Consider the following 22212-nt stretch of genomic DNA (forward strand, 5'->3'; position numbering starts at 1 on the left):
TGCAAGATACAAAGCTGACCTTTAGTGACCCTCAAGCCTGCACTAAACTGAATTAAGATTACCTGTGTTACAGCACTGTTGAGAACTATCGAGTAGAAAATCCAATTAAATCAACTTTGTCCAGAAATGTTTGCCATCAAGAGCCTATGGGGAAGGAACAATAATGTGTAGCCACATCTGCTGTGCAGCATTTTATTCTCGGTACTTTCCAACCAACGCCTTTGACAGAGCTGTTACCCCCTCCCCAGACAGCCCCAAAACACAATCTGCAAAACTATCAATAATGATGAAAATATACACTTAAAAAAAAAAAAATCCTGCAGATGCACACAACGCCAGTGTGGCACTGCGAGAAAAAACGGGGAAGCCGCGAGCATTTGCAAGCAACAAACACACAGGTGTTGCAACACCACTGTTGGCCCGTCAGATGAACGCCACTCTGCTTCATCTTCTCACATAACACGTTGAGCCCATTAAAGATGTTGCCATGTCCTCGTGCTTGCATTCAGTGAACAAACAGCCTAGACTACTTCTGCCTTTGAAGCTTCATCGAAGTTTTCAACCAAATCTGGAACATCATCGTCTTCGTCGTCGCCAGCACAGGCACCAGCACCTCCACTTTGTTCCGAATGGCTCACTGAAATATGACGCACCATGGTCAAATGTCCATTCAAAAACTTGAATAACACAAATCTAACTTGTGCCACCATTAGCAACATGGGTTCTAAGCAAAACACAAATTTCTTTTGTTTAGAGAACAGCAACACACAGGCAATAAGTTTAGTGCTGATTCAATTAAATTTTAGACACGAGCAAGACAAGCTTAAAGGGCCAATCACCAGGTCTGGCCATTTTGAGCTGACAGGTGCAGAGCATACATTGCAGAATAATGATTGTGCCTGCAAAGTACTACATCGGTATGCACTGCGGAAAGATCTGAAATTTTAAACCGAATGCCATTTTTCCTACTGACGGCCGCCGCGCTCTAAGCCATAGGATGACCTACTCGTGTACCTGTGCCTACGTACTGGTGTCCGCAGTGTGACGTCGCTCGTGGTGACACGTGACTTGAGAACTATTCAAGACAACATTTGTTATCTGTGTGATCCATTGCTGGAATTGACGAATTGAAGTTTAGAGAAATAATAAAAACACAAACGTAATGCCTGCGTGTTTTTTGTTTTACATCGCGCCGAAGCAAAAGAGATGTACTTCCACATTGTCTGCTTGTTCCCACGGTTGTGCAGTCGCGTGCGCAGGTACCAAACTATGCCATTTTCTACCATGTTCCAGTGAGTGATCACGCTCGTACTGCCTCAGTATTCGTGTAGCACTGAATTATACCGCTAGTCATGTGTCCTTGTGCGCTGTGCGAAACGGTAACAGCTTGTGCCCAACGCCGCCAGTGAAAGTGGACTTTTACAGAATACCCCCCGCCCCAGACCTCGAGGATCCTTCATTTTTTTTCCTGCGCTATGCATTTCCGCTTTTATGCAAACAAATCTCAAAGTTCGCACAATGGTCGCCAAGAAAAACGATTTCTATTTTTCAGGTATTTAGATAGTAGCCACCAAGCTACAGCTCCACTTGAAGGCTGAAAATTGTATATTCAGAGTTCTTATTTCCATATGATTTGAAAAGTTTTGTCCAAATTAAGATATTTTGGAATATCTTTCCTTGACTTCTCGAAACAATAATCTTCATGTACGTTGTATTTCGGAGGAGCAATAATATATTGTTCGACTTGGGCTAGCATTCAAACTTTCTCCTAGCAAGATAAATATACGAGGGGTATCTAAAGTAAATTGTTATACATTTTCGAGGAAATTTTCCAAATGAACCTTTTTCTTCTAGTTTCAAGGTGGAGATTTTTTTATGCAAGTTTGACAACCTATAACTTCGCTTCAAAATGGCCTAAAACAACTTTGAACATTCAGGATCGGTTCCTTGTGCTGTACTCAACCACGGGCGTTGCTGTTAATTAGCTAATTAGGCCCTAAACAAAAATGTTACTTTGAATATCCAAATATTTATCACACGAAAAAAAAAAAAAAAATTGCACTTTGACATTAGCCTGTAAAAATACATGACCCGTCTAACTTTTATTCAAACTGTTATTTTATGTGCCTCGTCGCCCCTTAAGGGGAGACACGGCTCATTGCGGCGAAAAAAATTGTGAAGAAATCGATTTTTTGACAGCTAATATTCACCAAGTTTCGAACCTCACGGATGAGTATTTCGCCCACAATATCAATTCATAACATCACTGTGAGCTGAATTCTGCGCAATAACAGCCAAAAGCGACTCCGTCGGTATGCCAGTGACGTTGAAATTCGAGGAGAAAAAAAATGTCAGAATGTGCGATCAGATTCGTTGACTAGTGCACATGGCCAAAAACGCATGCTATGGTTGGCTGAGCGAGGTTCCCGTCGTCTGCTCCTCTCCGCAGGTGACGCGCCAGCGCGCCTCATTGTTCTCAGTCGTAGGTTTGTGGCAAGTGCCCAACTATGTCCGATCCACCGGGGAAGTTCGGCAAAAAGAAGAAGCGATCAGCTTATAACTTTCAGAAGCGGTGCTAAACCATGCTTTTGCCACATTTGGGTGGCCGTGGTCAGAGCGATTACATTCCTGGTGGCTTTTAGCCACTTTCACTGCAAAATATTGCAAAATTATTTCTGCACTTTTGATTAAAAGTGAATGTATCCCTTTCTTTCTCGTTTTCTCAAAACACAGACTTTTGACTTCTTGCTGATTTGCGACAGAGATATCCCTGCCTTCAAGGCAGGTAGAGCCATAATTTTTGTTGTGGCTTGTGGCTGAGTGTGCAAAGTACACAAATTTTGGAACTTACGCCTTAAAATTTTTCAATTCTGCTTTAGATCAGACAGTAAGGGCACCCACAATTGGAACAGTGAAGAAGGAATTGCTATAAAATTACTAACATTTGATATATCATAAAAGTACTCCTACCATTGTGTCCCTTATGTTCTCTAGTATTAGGCATGTGCTAATATGAATTCTTGTAGCGCAGTATTTTTTATATTGTTTCTGCAAATGATGAACAATGAATTTCATTTATCTACAGAACTAAATATGGCCTATTTGAAAAATAATTACATATTTAAGATCAGCACACAAATGTTAACAAGAATTCAAAGTTTCATGAATATTGATGGAAAACGTCATGAACATTATTATGAACAGTCATGAACTTAAAGCGGTACACATTTTACTCGTAAAATATTGAATGCACACCCAGTATGATCATGAGCTGTCTGCAATCGGAATGATAAAGTTAAATTGAGGGTTCTTGAGGTCAAGTGCTTTTGTAAATGTTCTGGATAGAACACTTGTTCTGGATAGGCATGTGAAGGTTGTGGGATCGTTCCCCACCTGCGGCAAGTTGTTTTTTCATCCACTTTAATTTCCATGTATTTTTGCTATATCGCTTCTTTATTAAGCACAAGTAATTTCTCCAATGTTGTCCTCGGTGTCAGTGTTTGTTGGCTTCTTATATGACTAATAAAAAGCGGACCCCTCGGTTAACCCCCTTTCTTCTCGTTTATCCAGAACACTTACTTGTAAGACAACTCAGTACTTGGCAACGCTTGCCAACAACTATTTATCAACTTTTTCTGCAAAGTAGTACACCGGTTCCACCAACACTGTAATGAAGCTTAAACATTTCAAAAACTGTGCAGACCACCTCCTATGACAGACTATATGACACTGAAACGTGATATCCCGAAGCAACTCCCACTCGTGAAACGAGTTGAACTTGCCTCGGTACTGTAGCTCTCGTCCTGCTGCAGGGAAAGATAACAAAAACAGCAGTTTATTCTGTCAACCACTGTTTAGAGTGAAATACCGTTGCCGATGTGTCTCCGGTGGTGGCGCACTGGGCAACAGACCCCTTGACATCATGCGGGTCTGCTTTAGTGCAAACGAGACTGCCATCTGTTGACGATCAGCGAACAGCACAGCGCTGTGCCGTGAGGTAGTAGAATTAACACGTAAACCAGTCTACTTAATTTAAGGGGGGACACGGCAATTGAAGTGGTCAAATTGTCAAAAATTTTTATTTTCCGATTTATTTACCTCATGGTGAAATATAACAAAATATGCGGTAGAAATCGACAAAACAGAACTTTTGTCGAGTGCTATCATAAAAAATTGCAGAAAAATCAGGCTTCAGAAGGCCCCGTCGTATCGCGGATCGCCCGGCTATCCATTGACGCAGCACTGCCATCTTGGTCTCATCGTAAAGAGGAGAGATCGGAGCTGAAGACAGCTGGAGCGACGCATTTCTCTGCCAAAACATAAACCAGCAAATGCAAGCGAAATAGGGGCAAACGTGGCATTGCAATTGGACATCACAGTCACGTGGGGCACAGGGCGCGCTCCTATTGGCTGTTGTATATTTGGATTGCTGACGAACCTCTCTCGCACGCATTTGAGCAGCAGCGAGCTGCGTGCTCCGATCAATGTGATTGACGATCGTGGCAGCTTACGCACCTTTTCTGTAATGAGCCCCAAAGGAATGAAGTTCCGAACGGCCCACATGTATGGAAGACCACGAAAGGCGTGGAAAAGAGGGAGAAAACTACTCGTAGAAGCGGATGCAGCTGAGCTTGTTGATGGGGCACGACCGGTGCACATGGGCGACTGGGAAAGCGCGCCAGCATACAGTGCGGACGACGCAACCGCGAGCTATGGTGACGGCGCGACTGCGATCGTGACGACAACGAGACATCGGCGGAGCAGAAGTTTTCGCGTCAAAACATTAAACCATGGATTTCAGCTCCAACTCCACTAATAAAGACGTTGCGCAATGAGAGACAAGAGCGGACGCTTCAAATGCGCTGTCATACGCCTCTGCACGATGGATGGATGCACGATGACCAAAAAGGCAACTAAGCTGCACGAAACTGCTGCAAGAACGCAAAAAACTACACCAAAATGTGAAGAAAATGTGTCCCCACATGCAAAAGACTACATCCCAGGTGGGCTTTAGGTGTTCAAAATAAAGATTTAAATGTTTACAACAAATGAAACTGAGCTCCATTTTCTCAGCTTTCGATTTTTGTGCAGTTGCTTTCAATCATCCCAGTGCCATTTCAGAACAAATGAAGACAAAATCATTCTGTCATTTGCACTTAGATTCTGAAACAAGCTGTCCATTTCTAACTGCACCTCATAAAAGATTTGTTTTTTTTGTGTTTTTTTTTTTGCAAAAGTCGTCAGTAAGACAATATGCATAGGAAAGCTAAAAAAATATTTTTACGCTCATTTTGGCACATAACAAATAAACCAATAGCTTTATTGCACAGAATGGACCTTTGTGAACACGCGGATGTGAAAATCTTGGCGAACTTATGTGTAGGCTGTCAATTGTAAACGGAAAACTATAATAGACAGCACAAAACTAATTTCATTGATATCAGCATAACAAATTACACCTTCATACCAAATTTCACCAATTTATTCCCATAAATAAAAAAAGTTTTCATTGCCATGTGGACACGGAGAGATGGAAGAATTGCTTTTTTTTTATTCTACAGTGTCTGAAGGATATTTCAGGTAGCATTATTTCCCAAATTTTCACGCATCTTGGACCAAATTTTGGTCATAATGGCATTTGATATCACGTTGGCGAGCTGTATTTTTGCTGACAAACACACAAAAGGGGGCCTTTTTTCGTGACGCACAGCTGCCATTCTAAATTTCCAATCGCAGCCACCTTGGCCTTGTTTGAAAGAGCCACTCATTTAGTTTTTGTGCCACCGCTACTCTGTGCGCTGAATGACTATGAACAAAAAGCCTGCGAGTAAGTAGTCCCCATGCGCAATTCCATTTGTCGACTGAGACCTGTGAACGTAAGCACACCACATGCCATTGGCGAATTTTCGCCGTCGTCGGCTCAGGCATGCGAAATTCGGCACGAAGCGGTTGTCAAATTCAGTTTGCTGCAAGCTATAAATTCAGTGAACAGAAGAAGAAATGAGGGATTTTAAACTTTGGAAAGTGCAAACAGTTTGCTACCCGTGCCGAGCACCGCCAGAGCCTCGCCCCGTGACTGCGGAATAGGCTTAGCAGATGAAAACGGTTCTGGCAGCAGCCGGTGCTCATGCGGCTTTCCAGCACACCTACTGCAGCCCGATGATTCGGAGACAGTGAAGGAGGCTCAAGAAAAACTGCAGGACTTTGCTTCAAGACTGGCTACCAAGTGAAAATCAGATTTTCTCGCTCATAGAATAGATGGGCTTCAGATATAACAGACCTTTTTCACGTGGTCATTACAGTGTGTCATAACCAGCATCGATTTTTGAGCTTCAATGTTTTCATCTTGGGGGTTTTTCATTTGCAGCCCGTCTCACGTGCGGCACACTGTGGTTGCATGAACATGTGACCACGATATGCACATAGTTGCATGTTTTCATCATCAAACTTCTTGCATAGCTTCCACAGCATTGCATTCTGAGGATTAAACAAAGTATAGTTATTCATTGGCAAAGAAAGACTACCGTAATCCATTATAAGGCGGTCACGAATTTAAGGCGAGGGTGCCAGTTTGAGGACCCAAGAAAATATCACCGTTAGGGTGGTTTCACGTTATTGCACTGCCGTAAAGCTTCACTATGAGGTGGAAATTGCCGTGAAGCCACACCTTAAGGGGGGAGGTGGGTCCTAAAATTTTTTTTCTTATTTTTGGGCGAATCTTTAATAAACTCTGATTTCAGATCTGTAATTAGATTTCTGATAGCTGTAGCAGTTCAAAAAATATTGAGGTCTGAACTCAAATTAATTTCAAACTCGTTACGGGGCTTTTTGATGATTCCGTCTTGCTAAACCAAAAACTAAATGCATGACACCATTGCTAAAGACCTACTGTAGGGGGTGATGCTATTTTTATTCATTTGGAAGCATTTTGCGGACAAGAAAACAATCTTGCATTCATTATGAAAATTTTTTTCTAATTAGCAGCGATTACTATACCTGAATGTAATTTTCATGACGGTGCAAGAATAATAAAAATAGCATCACCCCCCAGATCATTTCAATACGAATAAAATGATACCACCCTTGTCATTTTTGGCCAAAAACAACCCAGAAAAAACACCCGTAAGGCAGAGTACAGTGTGCAAAAACATCGAACTGAAATAAAAGCATTTGAAGTTTCAAACAAATGTAGCTTTTGCTGAAGTGAATCTACAGCAATACAAATGGCACCATTTTGAAGCTGTGTTTTGTAAGAATGGCCATACTAAATGTGTGACTGCACACTATCAAAATAATAGCACACTGGCCACTGAACTAGCACAAGAAACTTTATTAGGCACCACGCTCTACAAAGAGCATGGTGCCTGGGTTTCAAACCGAAGTGTAGAACTCTGTGTGGGCATGAATATAGTTCCAGTGTTGTACATGCAGGCTGCCTGATTGATAGCAGTCTCCATTACAATCAGTGAGGCAATTTTTTTTTTTTTTTTCATTTGGTAGAATTGACCATGTTACTGAATGAAGGCTCCGAGTATAAGTAGCCTTCCAAGTCATCTTCACCTGACAGTGGCTGTGGAACTTAGGATCAGAGAGCCAGTGATAGATATGCAGCTGCTAGGTGCTTTCCAGAATTTTACTTTTGTATGATGCCTTGATCACTTCTGCAGCCAGGTGTGTGCTAGCCCAAGGGGCCTAGTGAACAGAGCTCATGATGAGGTTCTCTTTATGAAGGGGTGGTATGATAGATATTGTTACGAGCTATCGTGACAATATGATAATAGAGTGAACGCGCAATGTGCTTGGTTGCGAGTCCGAAGTGCCGATGTGCGAAATGCATAGCCGCAGATACAAGGAGCCGACGCACGATGTGCTTAGTTGCGCAGTTCAAGGTGCCGACGCGTGAAATGCCTAGTCGCGGGCTCGAGGACTCGACCCTCGATGCGCTTATTCGCGCAGTCCGAATTGCCGACGCGCGAAATGCCTAGTCACGGGCTCTAGGAGTAGACACTCAACACGCTCATTCGCGCAGTCCTACGTGCCGACGCGCGAAATTCCTAGCTGCGGGCTCGAGGAGTCGACACTCGATGCGCTGGTTCACGCAGTCGGAGGCGCCGATGCACAAAATGATTAGGTGACGGTCCGAGAAGTCCGCGCGCGATGTGCATAATCGCCGAGTCGGAGGCTCCCTATGCGCGAAATGTTTAGCCGCGTTTCTGAGGATTGCGTGCGCAATACGAATTTGTCACGAATTCGAAACACCGAATGCTGAAAGGCTTAGCCGCATGTCCGAGGATTCCGCGCGTGAATCTTGGTTGCGAAGTCCGCGTCGCCGATGCTCGGAATGCTTAGCCGCGAGTCTGAAACATCCACAAGCGTAGGGATCGGCCACGCTACTGTGATGTCCGCGTAGCGCCCGTTTTGACACGTCGAGATTACGGCGAGTGGAGACACCAAGCTCGCAAGGTGCAGAGAGCCGAGCAGACGACGCGAGCGCTGGACCAATGGCGAACCGCGCTGGAGTCACGTGGCGGGCGCGGCCAATCGCAGACTCCGGCACGACCTTCAATCATTTGGTTTTTGTGCGCTTGTTTCTGTATGGAGGAGATCGCTGAAGCGGCAAATTTGAAGACGGAGAAATGCGCTTTCCAACGAGACCAAGATGGCGGCGCTCGGTCGCGCCGTTCCGGAGATATTGTGGCGTGAAAAACGCTGTTCTTTCTTGATTTCCGCGAGATTTTTCGCCACCTTGGCTAATGAAACGAATTTTTTAGAGCACTTCTAGGTGGTTTACAGGGATGATATTTGGGTATCAGATAGAAAAAGGGTTATAGAAACTGAAAATGTGATTTTCAAAAAATCGGTTTTCTGGCCATTTTTCGCGATCTAAAACCCGCGTCCCCCCTTAAGGCGAAATTCACATATATGGGGGGTGGGGGGATTGATTAAATATCCTGGGAAAGAACACCTTGTCTTATATTCAAACCCATGCAGTATATTGCATTCTAAAATGATCAACTTGAGAGCTTAGCAAGAACTTTTACTACGCAAATAAATCCCAAATATGGAAAAGTACTCCGAAATACATGACATCACACTAACGCACCAGCATTGCTGTTTTGGCATGAAATATGAAAGAGGGAAGGAAATTTCGGATTCATTTTTAAAGCAGTTTTCAAAAAATGCTGTGGCAGTCCAGACTGATTTAGTGTACGAAACATTTATAGAATTGAGAGAAAAGGAAGCCAAGTGAAGTGGCATAGAGCACAAGAGACGACAAGAGAAGAAATAATACACACCCATTGCACTCTGTACACTGGCCAGCCTCTTCAGGTGGGTCAAGCTCTCGGCCCCAAGCTGGTTCAGAATTCCAGGAAGCATCTCTGTGATTTCTGTTGGAAATGAGAGCAGGATGTCGAGCAGCGATTTAGATAGCAGAATACATACTGGCTGCCTGTCACAATGTGGGTCAAAATTGCAATACTTCACACACAAAGATATGTTTGGGTTGCTTGCATTTGGACACACTGGAAAGACCCTTGTGCCCAGTCAAACTCGGCGAAATTCTAACAGCTTCCACTTCCATCACACAACTTTTCAAATTTCTCATCTTCGATTAAGTGGGGGCACTGCCTTACAAGTCATTGCACAGCACACACATCTACAGTTTCATGAAAACAATGGTTGCCCCCTCCCTTACAATGCTGCGGCAGCTGTACCTATTAGTCAGCAGGACACCCACGATCGCTTTCAACTGGTAGCCATGCAAATTGCTGTACGCTGCTCACTTGCAAAATTTGAAGGAATAGCCACTTCGCACTTTATCAGGTGTACACGAAAGCATGCAAGCTGTACGCATCTCCAGATACTACCAACACAAGTAAAGAAGCAGCTGAGCACTTGGATAACTTGATACTACACTGGTATTCATGAGCCTCACAGGAAACCTAGAAAGCGGCAGCAGCTCTGCTGCCATAAGGATTTCAGAGGCATCAAACATCAGAATCAGATGCAAATGCTTAATGAACGAAAGTGCCATCTTTGGAGGGTGTATATGTGGAGACTTGGGGAAGGTTACACTTGCAAAAGAGCTTTTCTTTTCCTGATACAATCATTCCATCATTTTGAATGGTTGAATTCTGGAGTTTTATGTGCCACAACCACAATCTGATTATGAGGAACGCCATAGTGGGAGACTCCAGATTAATTTTAACCACCAGGGAATTTTTAACGTGCCCCCAATTCATGGGATACGGGCTTTCTTGCATTTCGCCCCCCATCGAAATGCGGCAACCGCAGCAGAGATTCGATCTTGTGACATCATGCTTAGCAGTGCAACACTATAGCCACTAAGCCACCGTGGCAGGTCATTTTGAATGGTACAGTAGACAATTTCTAAACACTGCGTGCAGTAACTGACTAGCATCACTGGGACAAAGAAATGCACAGCTTGCCAAAGTCAAAACACAGTCGAACCCTACTATATCAAACCCATTTAAATCGAGTTATCCTGTATATCGAACAATTTCTGAGCACTGTAGTTACAATGAGTATATATAGCAAAAGTTGCGCTTACGTCGAACCAAAATAGCAGTGACTCCCTAATACCGAACGTCAAACAGCACCAAAGTGCCCCCAGAATTTGGCTTTCCTTCACAGCAGCAGGGAAACCAGCCGACACATTCCAAAAGTGGTTTAGCCCGGCGGGGCAGCTCCATACACCCGCTCTTCCTAACGTGACCACGCTGCGTCGGCCAAGCCGTCGATACCCCTCTGCAAGATATGATCCTGGCCCGCCCGCAGTACTTGCTCAGACAGCTAATCAGAGGCTCTTGTGCTTTCATCGGGCAAGCCATGGAAGTGCGAGTTGCTCGTCCATTGTGTTTGCACCTAGTGGGCCTTCTCCCGCAGTGTTGCCGTTGTTACGTTTCGCCTACAACGCGCGGTAATGCCGGCGCGGATGCAACGGACGCCGGGGCTTCGTTCAAAGCGGCGGACATTTTGGCCCGTGCGACGCCGCCTCAACGCTTCCCCGCCAAGCGTGTCCAGGCGTGTTTCAGTGCCACGTGTCTTCGTGTGTGCGTGTGTGTGTGTGTGCCCACGCTTGTCAAAGCGCGGCAGCCAGGGAGCGGAGCTCCCCAAGTGAGGGTTGGCGATGCGTCACTACTCGGTTCAGCAGGTCTCTCGGCTCGACCGTGCGCGCCGTCGTGGGCTCATGCTCCGCCGTCCCGTGACCTTCATCCCGTGACCTTCATCCCGTGACCTTCCCTTTTGGACCGCGACGCCGAGAGTATAAGAGCAGCTGCCCCCGGACGCCAGGGGAGAGGCTCCGATTTGTACTGTTGAGTTACGTGCTCTCCCGTCTCTCCACTTCGGTCGACCTGACCGGCCGCTCTTTTGCTATGTTAGAATAAACAAGTTGTTCTGTTACCAGTCTTCTCTTGCTTTGCCGGGACCTTCGGATGCTTCCAGTGCCCCAGGCCGCCAGGCCAACGCTACCCTTGGGGCTTGCGACCCATTGGCAATAACGGGCGTCAGCACCGAGACCCCAACAACTCGTGCCAGCGGTGCGATTCCAACATCTGGTGGCAGCGGTGGGATCGCGACAACGGAGGCCAGCAGCGAAGAGATGCGGTTGACTGTATGCTGAGCAGCACAACGACCATCCGGGAGCAGTGCAACGAGCCCTGTGTGATGACTGGTTGCCTGCAGCGGAACGACTGCGCTGAAGTCTTGGCTGCAAGGTTTGGTGAGTGCGGGACTTTCTTCTTCTGAGTTTTGCCAGGCTTTTTGTTAGTGTTAGAAACAGAGCTGGTAATTGTGGTTGTCGTTGCTACCGGGTTAGTTTGCGGCAAGACAATAGTAGGCAGTAGAGAAAGCAGCATTCAGAGCAGCCATGGATTTGAAGTCGTTGCGCAAACCGAAATTGCTGGAGCTTGCGAGAGAGTTGGGTCTGGATGTCTCAGACAAACTCAGAAAACCAGAACTGCTAAGGGCTATTCTTGAGTTAGAAGCTGAGGATGACGAGCTGTCGGAATGCCTTGAGACCATTGAGGAGAGGGAGACGGCAAAAAGACAGGAGCGTGAACTTAAAGAACAGAAAGAGAAAGATGAGCGTGAACGAAAAGAACAGAAAGAGAAAGATGAGCGCGAACTTAAAGAACAAAAAGAGAAAGAAAAAGAAGAGCGCGACCGTCAACACGCTTTGGAAATGAAGCGTCTCGAGTTAGAGATGGAACGCGCTCGTAATGGAAGTCAGGCACACGGTGCAGGAGAACGAGTATTGTTCAAAATGACTGACCTGATGCGGCCGTTTAAGCTTGGAGAGGACATTGGTTTGTTCCTGGTTAACTTTGAGCGAACGTGCGAGAAGCAGGGGTTCTCTCGGGAAACGTGGCCACAGCGCTTGCTCACTTTGCTACCCGGCGAGGCGGCCGACGTAGTCGCTCGCTTGGAGAGAGAGGAGGCAGAGGATTTCGACAAAGTGAAATCGAGTCTGCTAAAAAAGTACCGGCTGTCAGCGGAGGCGTTCCGTCGGAAGTTTCGGGAAAATGAGAAAGGCAGAAGTGAGTCATATACAGAGTTTGCGTACAGGCTTATGTCAAACATGCAGGAGTGGCTCAAAGAAGAGAAAGCGTTTGGTGACCACGAGAAAGTTCTGCAGTGTTTCGGGCTAGAACAGTTTTATAGTCGGTTACCTGAGAACGTGCGGTACTGGGTCTTGGATAGGCCAGACGTTAGTACGGTGGCTAGAGCCGCTGAGTTAGCCGAGGAGTTTGTGACGCGTCGGGCTCGCGGAGCTAAGGACGGTCAAAAGGGTGAATTTGGCTCCAAGTTTGAGAGGCCGAAGTTCACGCCCATGAGAAAGCGGTTCGAGACGAGGCGAGCGCGCGTGTGTTATACGTGCCAGAAGCCGGGTCACTTTTCGGCGCAGTGTCCGACCGAACGTGAGGAAACGGCGGCAACCGAAGCCGAACGCAGAAAGCGGTTCGAGACGAGGCAAGCGCGCGTTTGTTATACGTGCCAGAAGCCGGGTCACTTTTCGGCGCAGTGTCCAGAAACAAAAACACAAGTCGTGTTTTTGTCTATATGCAGCACTGACGAGAACATGAAGCTTCTCGAGCCTTACATGCGAGACCTCCTCGTGAACGGGAAAGAGTGCCGAGTGCTTCGCGATTCCGCAGCTACAATGGATGTAGTTCACCCCTCTTACGTAGAACCCGATATGTTGACGGGCGAGTGCGCATGGATCAAGCAAGCAGTGGAAGCTCATAGCGTGTGTCTGCCGGTAGCAAAAGTGCTTATTGAAGGACCTTTCGGAGCACTTGAGACGGAGGCCGCAGTGTCATCTATGCTGCCCCCCCAGTACCCGTACCTATTTTCGAACAGGTCCGATCACCTCCTGCGCGAGAAGGGGCTTTTGTTTGGTGAGGCTAGCGTTCAGGCCTTAACCAGATCGAAGGTTCGGGAGCTCGCTGCAAAGGCGGTAGTTGCGGGACCGACGTTGTTGAACGATGAAAAAGGGTCAGAGGCGCAGCAAGCTGGTATTCAGAGCACGCCCGAACGGAATAAAATTGAGCCTGTAGCGTTAAAGGCACCAGATACTGGAGAGGAAATTCCCGATGCGGGAAAGTTAGAAGAGCTTCCGGTCGAGCTTCCGGGACTAGGCTCAGTGACGAACAGGAAAGACACCGATCAAGTCATTAGTGACTTAATAAGTAAAGCATCGCTGTCGCCTGAGCAGAAAACAGAACTACACCAGCTCTTACAAGAGTTTCAAGGTCTGTTCTCTGAGAGGCCTGGTAGGACTTCTGTCCTTACTCATGACATAGAACTTACCTCCCCAGAGCCAGTACGATCCAAGGCGTACCGGGTGTCACCCCGCCAGAGCGATATTATGGAGGCTGAGGTAAAGAAAATGCTACAGCTCGGTGTTATTGAAGCGGGTGAGAGTGATTATACCTCCCCTTTGATTTTCGTTGAGGTACCGGGCAAGGAACCTCGTCCTTGCGTCGACTACCGCAGGCTTAATTCCATCACTAAGGATCAAATTTATCCGATCCCTAACATCGAGGAGCGCCTTGAGAGAGTGAGTAGCGCTCAGTTTATTTCCACCCTAGATCTTGTCAGGGGTTATTGGCAGGTTCCACTTACAGAAGAGGCTAGTAGGTATGCGGCGTTCATTTCACCAATGGGGACATTCCGTCCTAAAGTTTTGAGTTTTGGTTTGAAGAACGCGCCATACTGCTTTTCAAGCCTCATGGATAAAGTGTTGCGGGGACAGCAAGAATTCGCTTTACCGTATCTAGACGACGTAGCGATATTCTCCGCATCCTGGCCTGAGCATATGGCGCACTTGCGGGCAGTGCTAACCCGCCTGCGCGATGCGGGCTTGACAGTCAAGGCTCCCAAGTGCCAGTTAGCACAGGCCGAGGTTGTCTACCTCGGACACGTGATTGGTTGGGGTCGTCGCCGCCCCCCTGAAATAAAGGTGGCCGCTGTGCGAGACTTCCCGCAACCGCGCACGAAGACCGATATTCGGTCGTTCTTAGGTGTCGCCGGCTACTATCAGAGGTACATCCCCAGGTACTCTGATATCGCGGCTCCCTTGACGGATGCTCTAAGAAAGACAGAGCCGCAAACAGTCGTCTGGGATGAGACGAAGGAAAGAGCTTTTAGCGCCCTAAAGAGCGCCCTAACAAGCCAGCCTGTGCTACGATCGCCCGACTACACAAAAGGGTTCGTTGTTCAGTGTGATGCTAGTGAGCGAGGCATGGGCGTTGTACTGTGCCAACGGGAAAATGGAGAAGTAGAACACCCCGTCCTGTATGCTAGTCGTAAGCTGACTAGTCGTGAGCAGGCGTATAGCGCCACCGAGAAAGAGTGTGCGTGTATCGTGTGGGCCGTTCAGAAATTGTCATGTTACCTAGCCGGCTCGAGGTTTATCATTGAAACGGATCACTGCCCTCTCCAATGGCTGCAGACCATCTCTCCCAAAAATGGCCGCCTCCTGCGCTGGAGCCTCGCTTTGCAACAATATTCCTTTGAGGTGCGTTACAAAAAGGGGAGTCTCAACGGTAACGCCGATGGCTTAAGTCGAAGCCCCTCACGTGGGAATCAGCCTCAAAATTGCTTGTTACTGATGTTTTTCTTCCTGAGGCAGGATTTTTTTTTAACTTATTGCTTTTGTGTAGTGTTTCAAAGTGATGATGTGCTTTCTAGTGCAATTTTCCGATTTGTGGACGCGTTCTGAGTGCTGCTAAACTACTGTAAGGAACTAGGCAGCAGTATAAAAGGGGAAAGAGCCTGGCAGGGCTTAGTGAGGGTTGTGCCGTGCTTGCTGACTGAGCGGTTGACTTTCGGCGTAGTTCTAACGCTTGCCGGAAACGAGAACAAAAATGTCAACTCTCCCGAAGTCACTTTGCAGTGTCCTGTGTGCACCTGAACGTGAGAACGAGGCCTTCTCTGTGCGCTGCGCTCAAGAAACGCCAAAGGACGCCCGACTTCGGTTATGAGCATCATCGAGCGACATCCCTCCGGACAGCGGATGCAGTCCCCTGACCATCGGGATCTCCTTCCCCCCGGCGGGGCGGTCTGTTACGTTTCGCCTACAACGCGCGGTAATGCCGGCGCGGATGCAACGGACGCCGGGGCTTCGTTCAAAGCGGCGGACATTTTGGCCCGTGCGACGCCGCCTCAACGCTTCCCCGCCAAGCGTGTCCAGGCGTGTTTCAGTGCCACGTGTCTTCGTGTGTGCGTGTGTGTGTGTGTGCCCACGCTTGTCAAAGCGCGGCAGCCGGGGAGCGGAGCTCCCCAAGTGAGGGTTGGCGATGCGTCACTACACTCGGTTCAGCAGGTCTCTCGGCTCGACCGTGCGCGCCGTCGTGGGCTCATGCTCCGCCGTCCCGTGACCTTCATCCCGTGACCTTCATCCCGTGACCTTCCCTTTTGGACCGCGACGCCGAGAGTATAAGAGCAGCTGCCCCCGGACGCCAGGGGAGAGGCTCCGATTTGTACTGTTGAGTTACGTGCTCTCCCGTCTCTCCACTTCGGTCGACCTGACCGGCCGCTCTTTTGCTATGTTAGAATAAACAAGTTGTTCTGTTACCAGTCTTCTCTTGCTTTGCCGGGACCTTCGGATGCTTCCAGTGCCCCAGGCCGCCAGGCCAACGCTACCCTTGGGGCTTGCGACCCATTGGCAATAACGGGCGTCAGCACCGAGACCCCAACAACTCGTGCCAGCGGTGCGATTCCAACACCGTGAAGCTCAAAATCAAGTAGAGTCGAATGCGGTGAGAAGTCTGAGGTCGCCACAGCATACAAAATTCCATGGAGCACTCTCAGCATGACCTTGACGAATAAGGGGGACATTAGGGCTAAAGTGAATAAATGACCCGGTGCCCGTGGCGTCCGATGCGTATGCACAGCCATGTATAAGATGTGAAGGCAGCCGTGTAAAGTGGTTCACCCAAAACACAGGGAAGGAATTCCGCTTGCGAAGGCTAGACAAGGCGAGTGGAGAGAGCGTCTTACTTGGCAGTGGAACCCGCCTGCTGAAATCATGGGCTTGCGGCACTTAAATATTTTTATCTCGGCTATTAAAGAACCGATTTGAAAATTTCTTGCAGCAGAACACCCCCTAGAGGACACGTAACAACTTCCAGCGTATAACCAAAATTTGATATGGGGCCTGGTGAGGTGCCCTTTAAGTAGCAAAACAAACATCTGGAGTGGCCGCTCACGTTTTGTTTCAGCATGGCCTGTGACTGCAAACGTGTTCGCTGCTAAGGAAGCCTGGACTTTGGGGTTGTTGAAGTGGATCACAGAGCCATCTTCCTTGATCATGTTCACCTGCACAAGGCCAATCAAAGAAGAGAGCTTCATTAGATGGGCATATTGCAGCACATCAAACTAGCACTGTGTGCAGAAGATCCATTACATCAGCATCACTGCATAAAAATATTGGATTGCAACATTATTTCCTTTGTATCAATTATCTTGAGAGCACACACATTACAATGCCCGACTGTACATCTCATAATGTATAAGTCACAGCTACAACCCTACATCCGCCGCTTAGCGAGCAGTGACAGGCGAGACACCTCAGCACTGAATAGCAACACAACTGCTATGATATCGGCAACTGCAACGCAGCAAAACTTTCTGCAACTTGCCTCCATTGCCTTCTTGTGCAAACAGCAACTTAGCGCTCGTGACACACAGGTAAAAAAACACCATTCACATTTTAATGACATGGGGTTGTTATATCTTAGTACTTCCTAAATTACACCTTGTGCACAAATAATCACCACAGATGGGCATGTTGCAAGACCTTGCCCATTACACTAAAAGTGCAGTGTCTTACATTGGCTAAGCTACCGTGACCAGGTCATTACTAAATTGCGAAGTGCTGTCTGACAGGCAGCAGTCGGACCTTTGCGATAAGACAAGGGGTTAGTACACTGCTGTTGCAGTGCATACTGCACCAAGTCTTTATAAGCATTACCACAGGTGGCTCCTTCTGGAGTCGTGGCATACAGCAAATGACTAGAAATGTGAACTGCTTTTCAGGAACTCTCTCCAACACATATTTTCCAAGGCCTGCACAAGGTCACTACATGCTTTGCCAAGCCACCACAAGCAAACACTGTGCCTCCCACCATGTCATAGCTGGACCACCTCTGAAACGTCGGGTTTCAGTTATTTTGGTTACATGCTTTCTCAAGCAAAAAAACACTCCAAACCAGACTGGACATCCCAGAGAGCTGCTGCTTGTAATGCGAGTAGCAATGTTCGAAAAGCCACACTGGCAGAAACACACAGACAGAATGCATTTTACTACACTTTGTGCAAGTTCTTGTGCCACACGACTGTTTCCTGCAGACAAAAAGTGCTTCATGAATGTTATGTGGCTGTCAAATCATTTGCTCAATATGGACTTTGAGGAGTGCAATACACAATTATGTTCTCGTGCACTTTGTACCATATCACTGTGAGCACTTTTCTGTGGTGCACCATAGGGATGACAATTGACCAGATCTACCCACACTGGATGAGCACTCTTGTCCTTACGCAGGGCCGCACTTGTTTCTTTTGCAACAAGCCTTGTAAAGCTACAAAAAATTCAATATAAGGCATACTTGATATGACAGCTGCTGATATTCCAGGAAGTGTTTAGCCGAATGTACGCTGATGATTACTTTTTTAACTGCCAATGAAAATGTACTCCGTTATCTGCAACATTATATGTATAGCACATTTTGACAGTTTCTGCTGATAAAAGGCTCAGTGTTTTGGTAGAAATTCTTAAAAGTATATATACATAGAATCTTGTGACATCTGCACCAAATAGGAAGGAGTGATAAAGTATGTCACAGCTCACCTCTTCAATTCCTGGGATGTTATTTACAGTGAGCTTCTTGAGGGAACTCTGAAGCTTCTTGTCGTCTGTAGTGGCTGTCCTGTGGACCACCTTTTTCTTCCGGCGTGCTGTACCCTGGGAGATAGACATTGAATTAAATCATGTAAACTGCACAACTTTTTCAATGCTAGAAGCAAGCCATTAGTTCAAAAGAAAACAAAAATGAATATGTTTGTGTTAATCATGCCTACATTACCCATTAAGGTGTAAACATGTATGTTTATTATTATTATTATTGTGGTCTATTTTGCACATTCAGGAATATACTCTTATAGGATTCATACAACAGGAAAAGAAAAACATAAATGTTAAAGACATTCAAAGTTTAGCCAGTTAACATACTGGTGTTGCCATCGTTACCACCAATTTTCAGCGGCATTTCTTTGTGGCAGACAAGCATCTTGCCAATGATTACAGGCAATTTGGTGCGGTCGACTTCAACAGAGCAATGGCAATGCTACTATGATCACACTGGTGAACTTTCTCCAACTGCCAGATTCACAAATGAGCAATTTTCTTTAACTAGGTAAAACCACCAAAATACCAATGCAGCACTGCCACACAATGTAGAAGGCAAACTGTTCTCTGCACGAAGTGATCGTGCCATAAGCAAATTGGCAATAAGCGATAAATAAGTAGCTCACACGTTTGTCCTTACACAAATGCTAGTAGAGATCACTGGACTTCTATAAAAAGCCTACTTCAACAACGATTTCACGATAACCGGCATTCACAGTGCCACTTATCGGCCATTTGGTATTTTATAAATATTTATCAGCGATTACTTTGACCGTTTTCACAGTTGCTATACAGGAACAAACGTACACGCTGGGAAACTACTGCCGCCGATCAATTTTACACACGAAGCTTGCGACCATCGTGCACGATCGAAAAATCGAAATATGAGGTAATTGTACTGTTGTACGCACAAACTGAACGACACCAGCAGCGCCAAACCGCCGCAATGTAATGAGGACGTGGTACCAGCCAAATGTGGTCAAAGAAAAAGCAGGCGTGAAACTGACACCCGCCCTCGGCACCACGCTACGCTGCTTCCCCGATCAGCGCGATCTCGGGTACGCCACAAAGAAAGGTACTGACTTGAGGGCATAGTTGAAACGCGACACTTGCGGCCCGTTGGTAACGCGGAAAGCAGACGGCGTTCGCGTTACCGCTGCACATGACCGAGCGTTCGTTGCGCAAGCTGGCGCGCTTTGGGCCGCGCCAAGCTCGGGGAATAACCAATCGCCAACTCACCTTACCGCCGATGCGGACTTGCGCCTGGAGCTTGTTTAGCTTGTCGGCATTCATGCCTGCAACAGGAAATGAAAAGTGACCGCGCCGATTACTAGTGGATCTCACGGTGTGAGTAGGGGGTAAGGCCACCCGGCAGCGAGCGGCCTTTGTGACAACTTGCCGCTACGCTGACAACGCATTTATTACAACGTAATGAAATGCCAAGAAACACGTATCAAACCTGCGTGGGAAGGCGCTTTGCCGTCTTCATTATGTCCCACGGCCATCTTTCACGACGCAGTACGACGATTTGAGAGCGATCAAGGCCGGTCAATTCACAGTCGCCCCGTGCTGCGGCGTGCGGCGTGGTTAGGGCTAGCACACACCACTTGTGTTTTGCGCCGCGACTACTGTCTGTTACGTCTGCGTTCTGACCGGTGCCCCGAGTCACTACGCACACTAGCCGCGTTCACGAGAAAAAAATAAGCTGACCGTTTGACTGACAGGCCGTCAACTTATCGAAAATGAATGCCGAACTCACCGCTATTTCAGCAATTCCCCGGCGGTAGCGGCGAAAATGAGTCCGCGGAAGTCGTAGAAACGGAGCAACGAGCTACTCTCGCCAACAGGCCAAGAAGACGTCACAGGAATACGAGTACTTCATAAACCAGTTCACAAAGTGAAAAAATAGGTAAAAACCTGATGTCACAGCTACTGTTATTTTATACGAACTAAATAATAGGTATGCCTAATTACAAAGCATTAGCTATATTTTTAAATTATAATATTACCTTTTTTTCATGTTGCCACTGTTAAACTTAGTCTACTACTTATGGTTACAAAATTATATATTTTTATTAAGTACTTTTGTAGCGTTTTAGCGTTGCTGTGACAAAAATGGTCTCCTCACTTGGTGCGAGGCTGACCGTGAGGCTAGCAGACGACGCCATTATTTTATATTCAGCGCCATTTTGAAAAGGCCACATGAAGCGACAAGGCTATTTTATTACCTACACCTCGTGAAGACGAGTGTAAGAGGAAGTAAGGTCGGCAGTGAGCGTCGTATCTCCGCGACTACCCTGAACTACAGGAACCTCCACTCCATAAAGTTTCTCACTATATTACCTAGAAGGAAATCTGGCGTTACTGCGCTGTGGTAGAGTAGACGAAGAGGGGAAGTACAGCCTCGGAAGTGATCATAAGCGTATTAGCAGAGTCGTTCCATTTTCCAAACATGGAAGGACACTGGTATTAGTCTACAGTTGGGAGCCCTGCTCAAAAGAGAAATGCAGGGAAGTCAAAAAGAGTACACAAAATTAAATGACGAACAAATAGCGCAAATAGCGGCCGGCATAGAGGAAGCAATAGAGAAACATCCCATAGAAAGGTGGGATTATATATAATCAGTTAGAACTACTCATTAATACAAAATAAAAGAAGTAAAAGGAGTAAACCGCTGGAGAGGAAAGAGGAAGCCACGAAGTTGGTGGAATAAGGAAATTAGGAAGGCCATCGAACAACGACGGTTGGCATCTCGGGAACACAGAGAAGCAAAGAGGGCGCAGTTATCTGAAGAGGAAATAGGCCAAAAATGAGAATCTTAGCAAGAAAAGAAACAAGTGCAGGTGCTCGTCCAGGCTAAAATAAAGCAGTCTTCTGATCGCTGGCTGGCTGAAGTTTGCGATGCAACTAATAAAGGGGAGTCAAGAAAATTCTGGAACCACATATAAGCTGGCTGGGTAAAGCGAATCACAGAAAGCAGGAACAGATTCGCGATGCCGAAGGAAATTGCTTAGAGGGAGATGACGCTGTGAACTACATCGAGTCATTTAGGAAAGACGATAGGGTAATCGCCACAAATGAGGGAGCAACACAGGATAGCATAATAGAAAACAGCTTAGAACTGACCAATCTTAACTGGAAAAAGGCGGAAGCAAATGTTCCAAAATGCACGTCCGCGGGGATAGACGAAATTCCAATCAAGTTAATTAATTAATGAACTTGGCCCAAGAAGCAAGGAAACGCTGATAAAAGCATTGGAGGCAGTCATAACAAATAAGCGAATTCCGCGCAGCTGGAAACAGAGTAAAATGAATTTGGTTTATAAAGGGAAATGTGATAAGAAGAGCATAAAATCCTTCCCACCAATTACAATAACATGTTATATATTGGCTGGCGATGCAGGCGGTGAAATTAAAAATGCAGTCATGGGTAGAAAGTAATAGAATACTCGGAGAACTTCGGAACGGGTTCAGAAGTGGTAGGCGCTTAGATGATAGCCTGTTCGTGCTTACCCAGTGCATAGAAATAGCTAAGGCGGAAAATAGACCTCTGTATTTAGCATTCCTTAACATAAGCGGTGCATACGAAAACGTGAACAGGGAACTACTGTGAAACATATTAAAAGATGACGGTATCGGTCATGAGGTAATTGATTTTCTACAGAAAATATACCGAGAAAATAATGTTGAAATAACATGAGAAGGAATTAAGAGTACGACAACTGTCGAGGTACACAAAGGATTAAGGCAAGGTTGTCCTCTATCACCGCTGTTGTT

At 46.6% G+C, this 22212-nt stretch overlaps 1 protein-coding gene across 3 annotated transcripts; it reads right to left on the bottom strand.

Moving 5' to 3' along the window:
- Positions 1-178: 178 nt before the first annotated feature.
- bic (bicaudal) lies at positions 179-20300 on the bottom strand. 3 transcript variants are annotated; one of them, XM_055075530.2, is made up of 7 exons: positions 20196-20276; positions 19896-20005; positions 19676-19731; positions 18380-18493; positions 16740-16848; positions 9297-9389; positions 179-637 (listed from the first exon to the last, which is right to left on the bottom strand). In XM_055075530.2, the coding sequence occupies exons 2-7, from the start codon at positions 19939-19941 to the stop codon at positions 522-524; spliced, it is 534 nt and encodes a 177-aa protein (XP_054931505.1). In that variant the 5' UTR covers positions 19942-20005; positions 20196-20276; the 3' UTR covers positions 179-521. The 3 variants fall into 3 exon arrangements, with proteins under 3 accessions (XP_054931505.1, XP_050042158.1, XP_050042157.1); XM_050186201.2 differs by lacking the exon at positions 19896-20005 and having other exon boundaries at positions 20196-20300; XM_050186200.2 differs by lacking the exon at positions 20196-20276 and having other exon boundaries at positions 19896-20189.
- Positions 20301-22212: the final 1912 nt, after the last annotated feature.

Source organism: Dermacentor andersoni, chromosome 11, assembly GCF_023375885.2.
Source record: "Dermacentor andersoni chromosome 11, qqDerAnde1_hic_scaffold, whole genome shotgun sequence".
Classification (NCBI taxonomy): domain Eukaryota; kingdom Metazoa; phylum Arthropoda; class Arachnida; order Ixodida; family Ixodidae; genus Dermacentor; species Dermacentor andersoni.

Bases quoted from the DNA above. Each gene is read 5' to 3' on its own strand.
- bic (XM_055075530.2), bottom strand. From the start codon at position 19,941: ATGGCCGTGGGACATAATGAAGACGGCAAAGCGCCTTCCCACGCAG. The intron at 18,494-19,675 runs GTGAGTTGGCGA...TCTATCTCCCAG, and splicing joins AAGTCCGCATCGGCGGTAAG to GGTACAGCACGCCGGAAGAA. The intron at 638-9,296 runs GTGTGTATTATT...GTCATATTTCAG, and splicing joins CAGTGTACAGAGTGCAATGG to TGAGCCATTCGGAACAAAGT.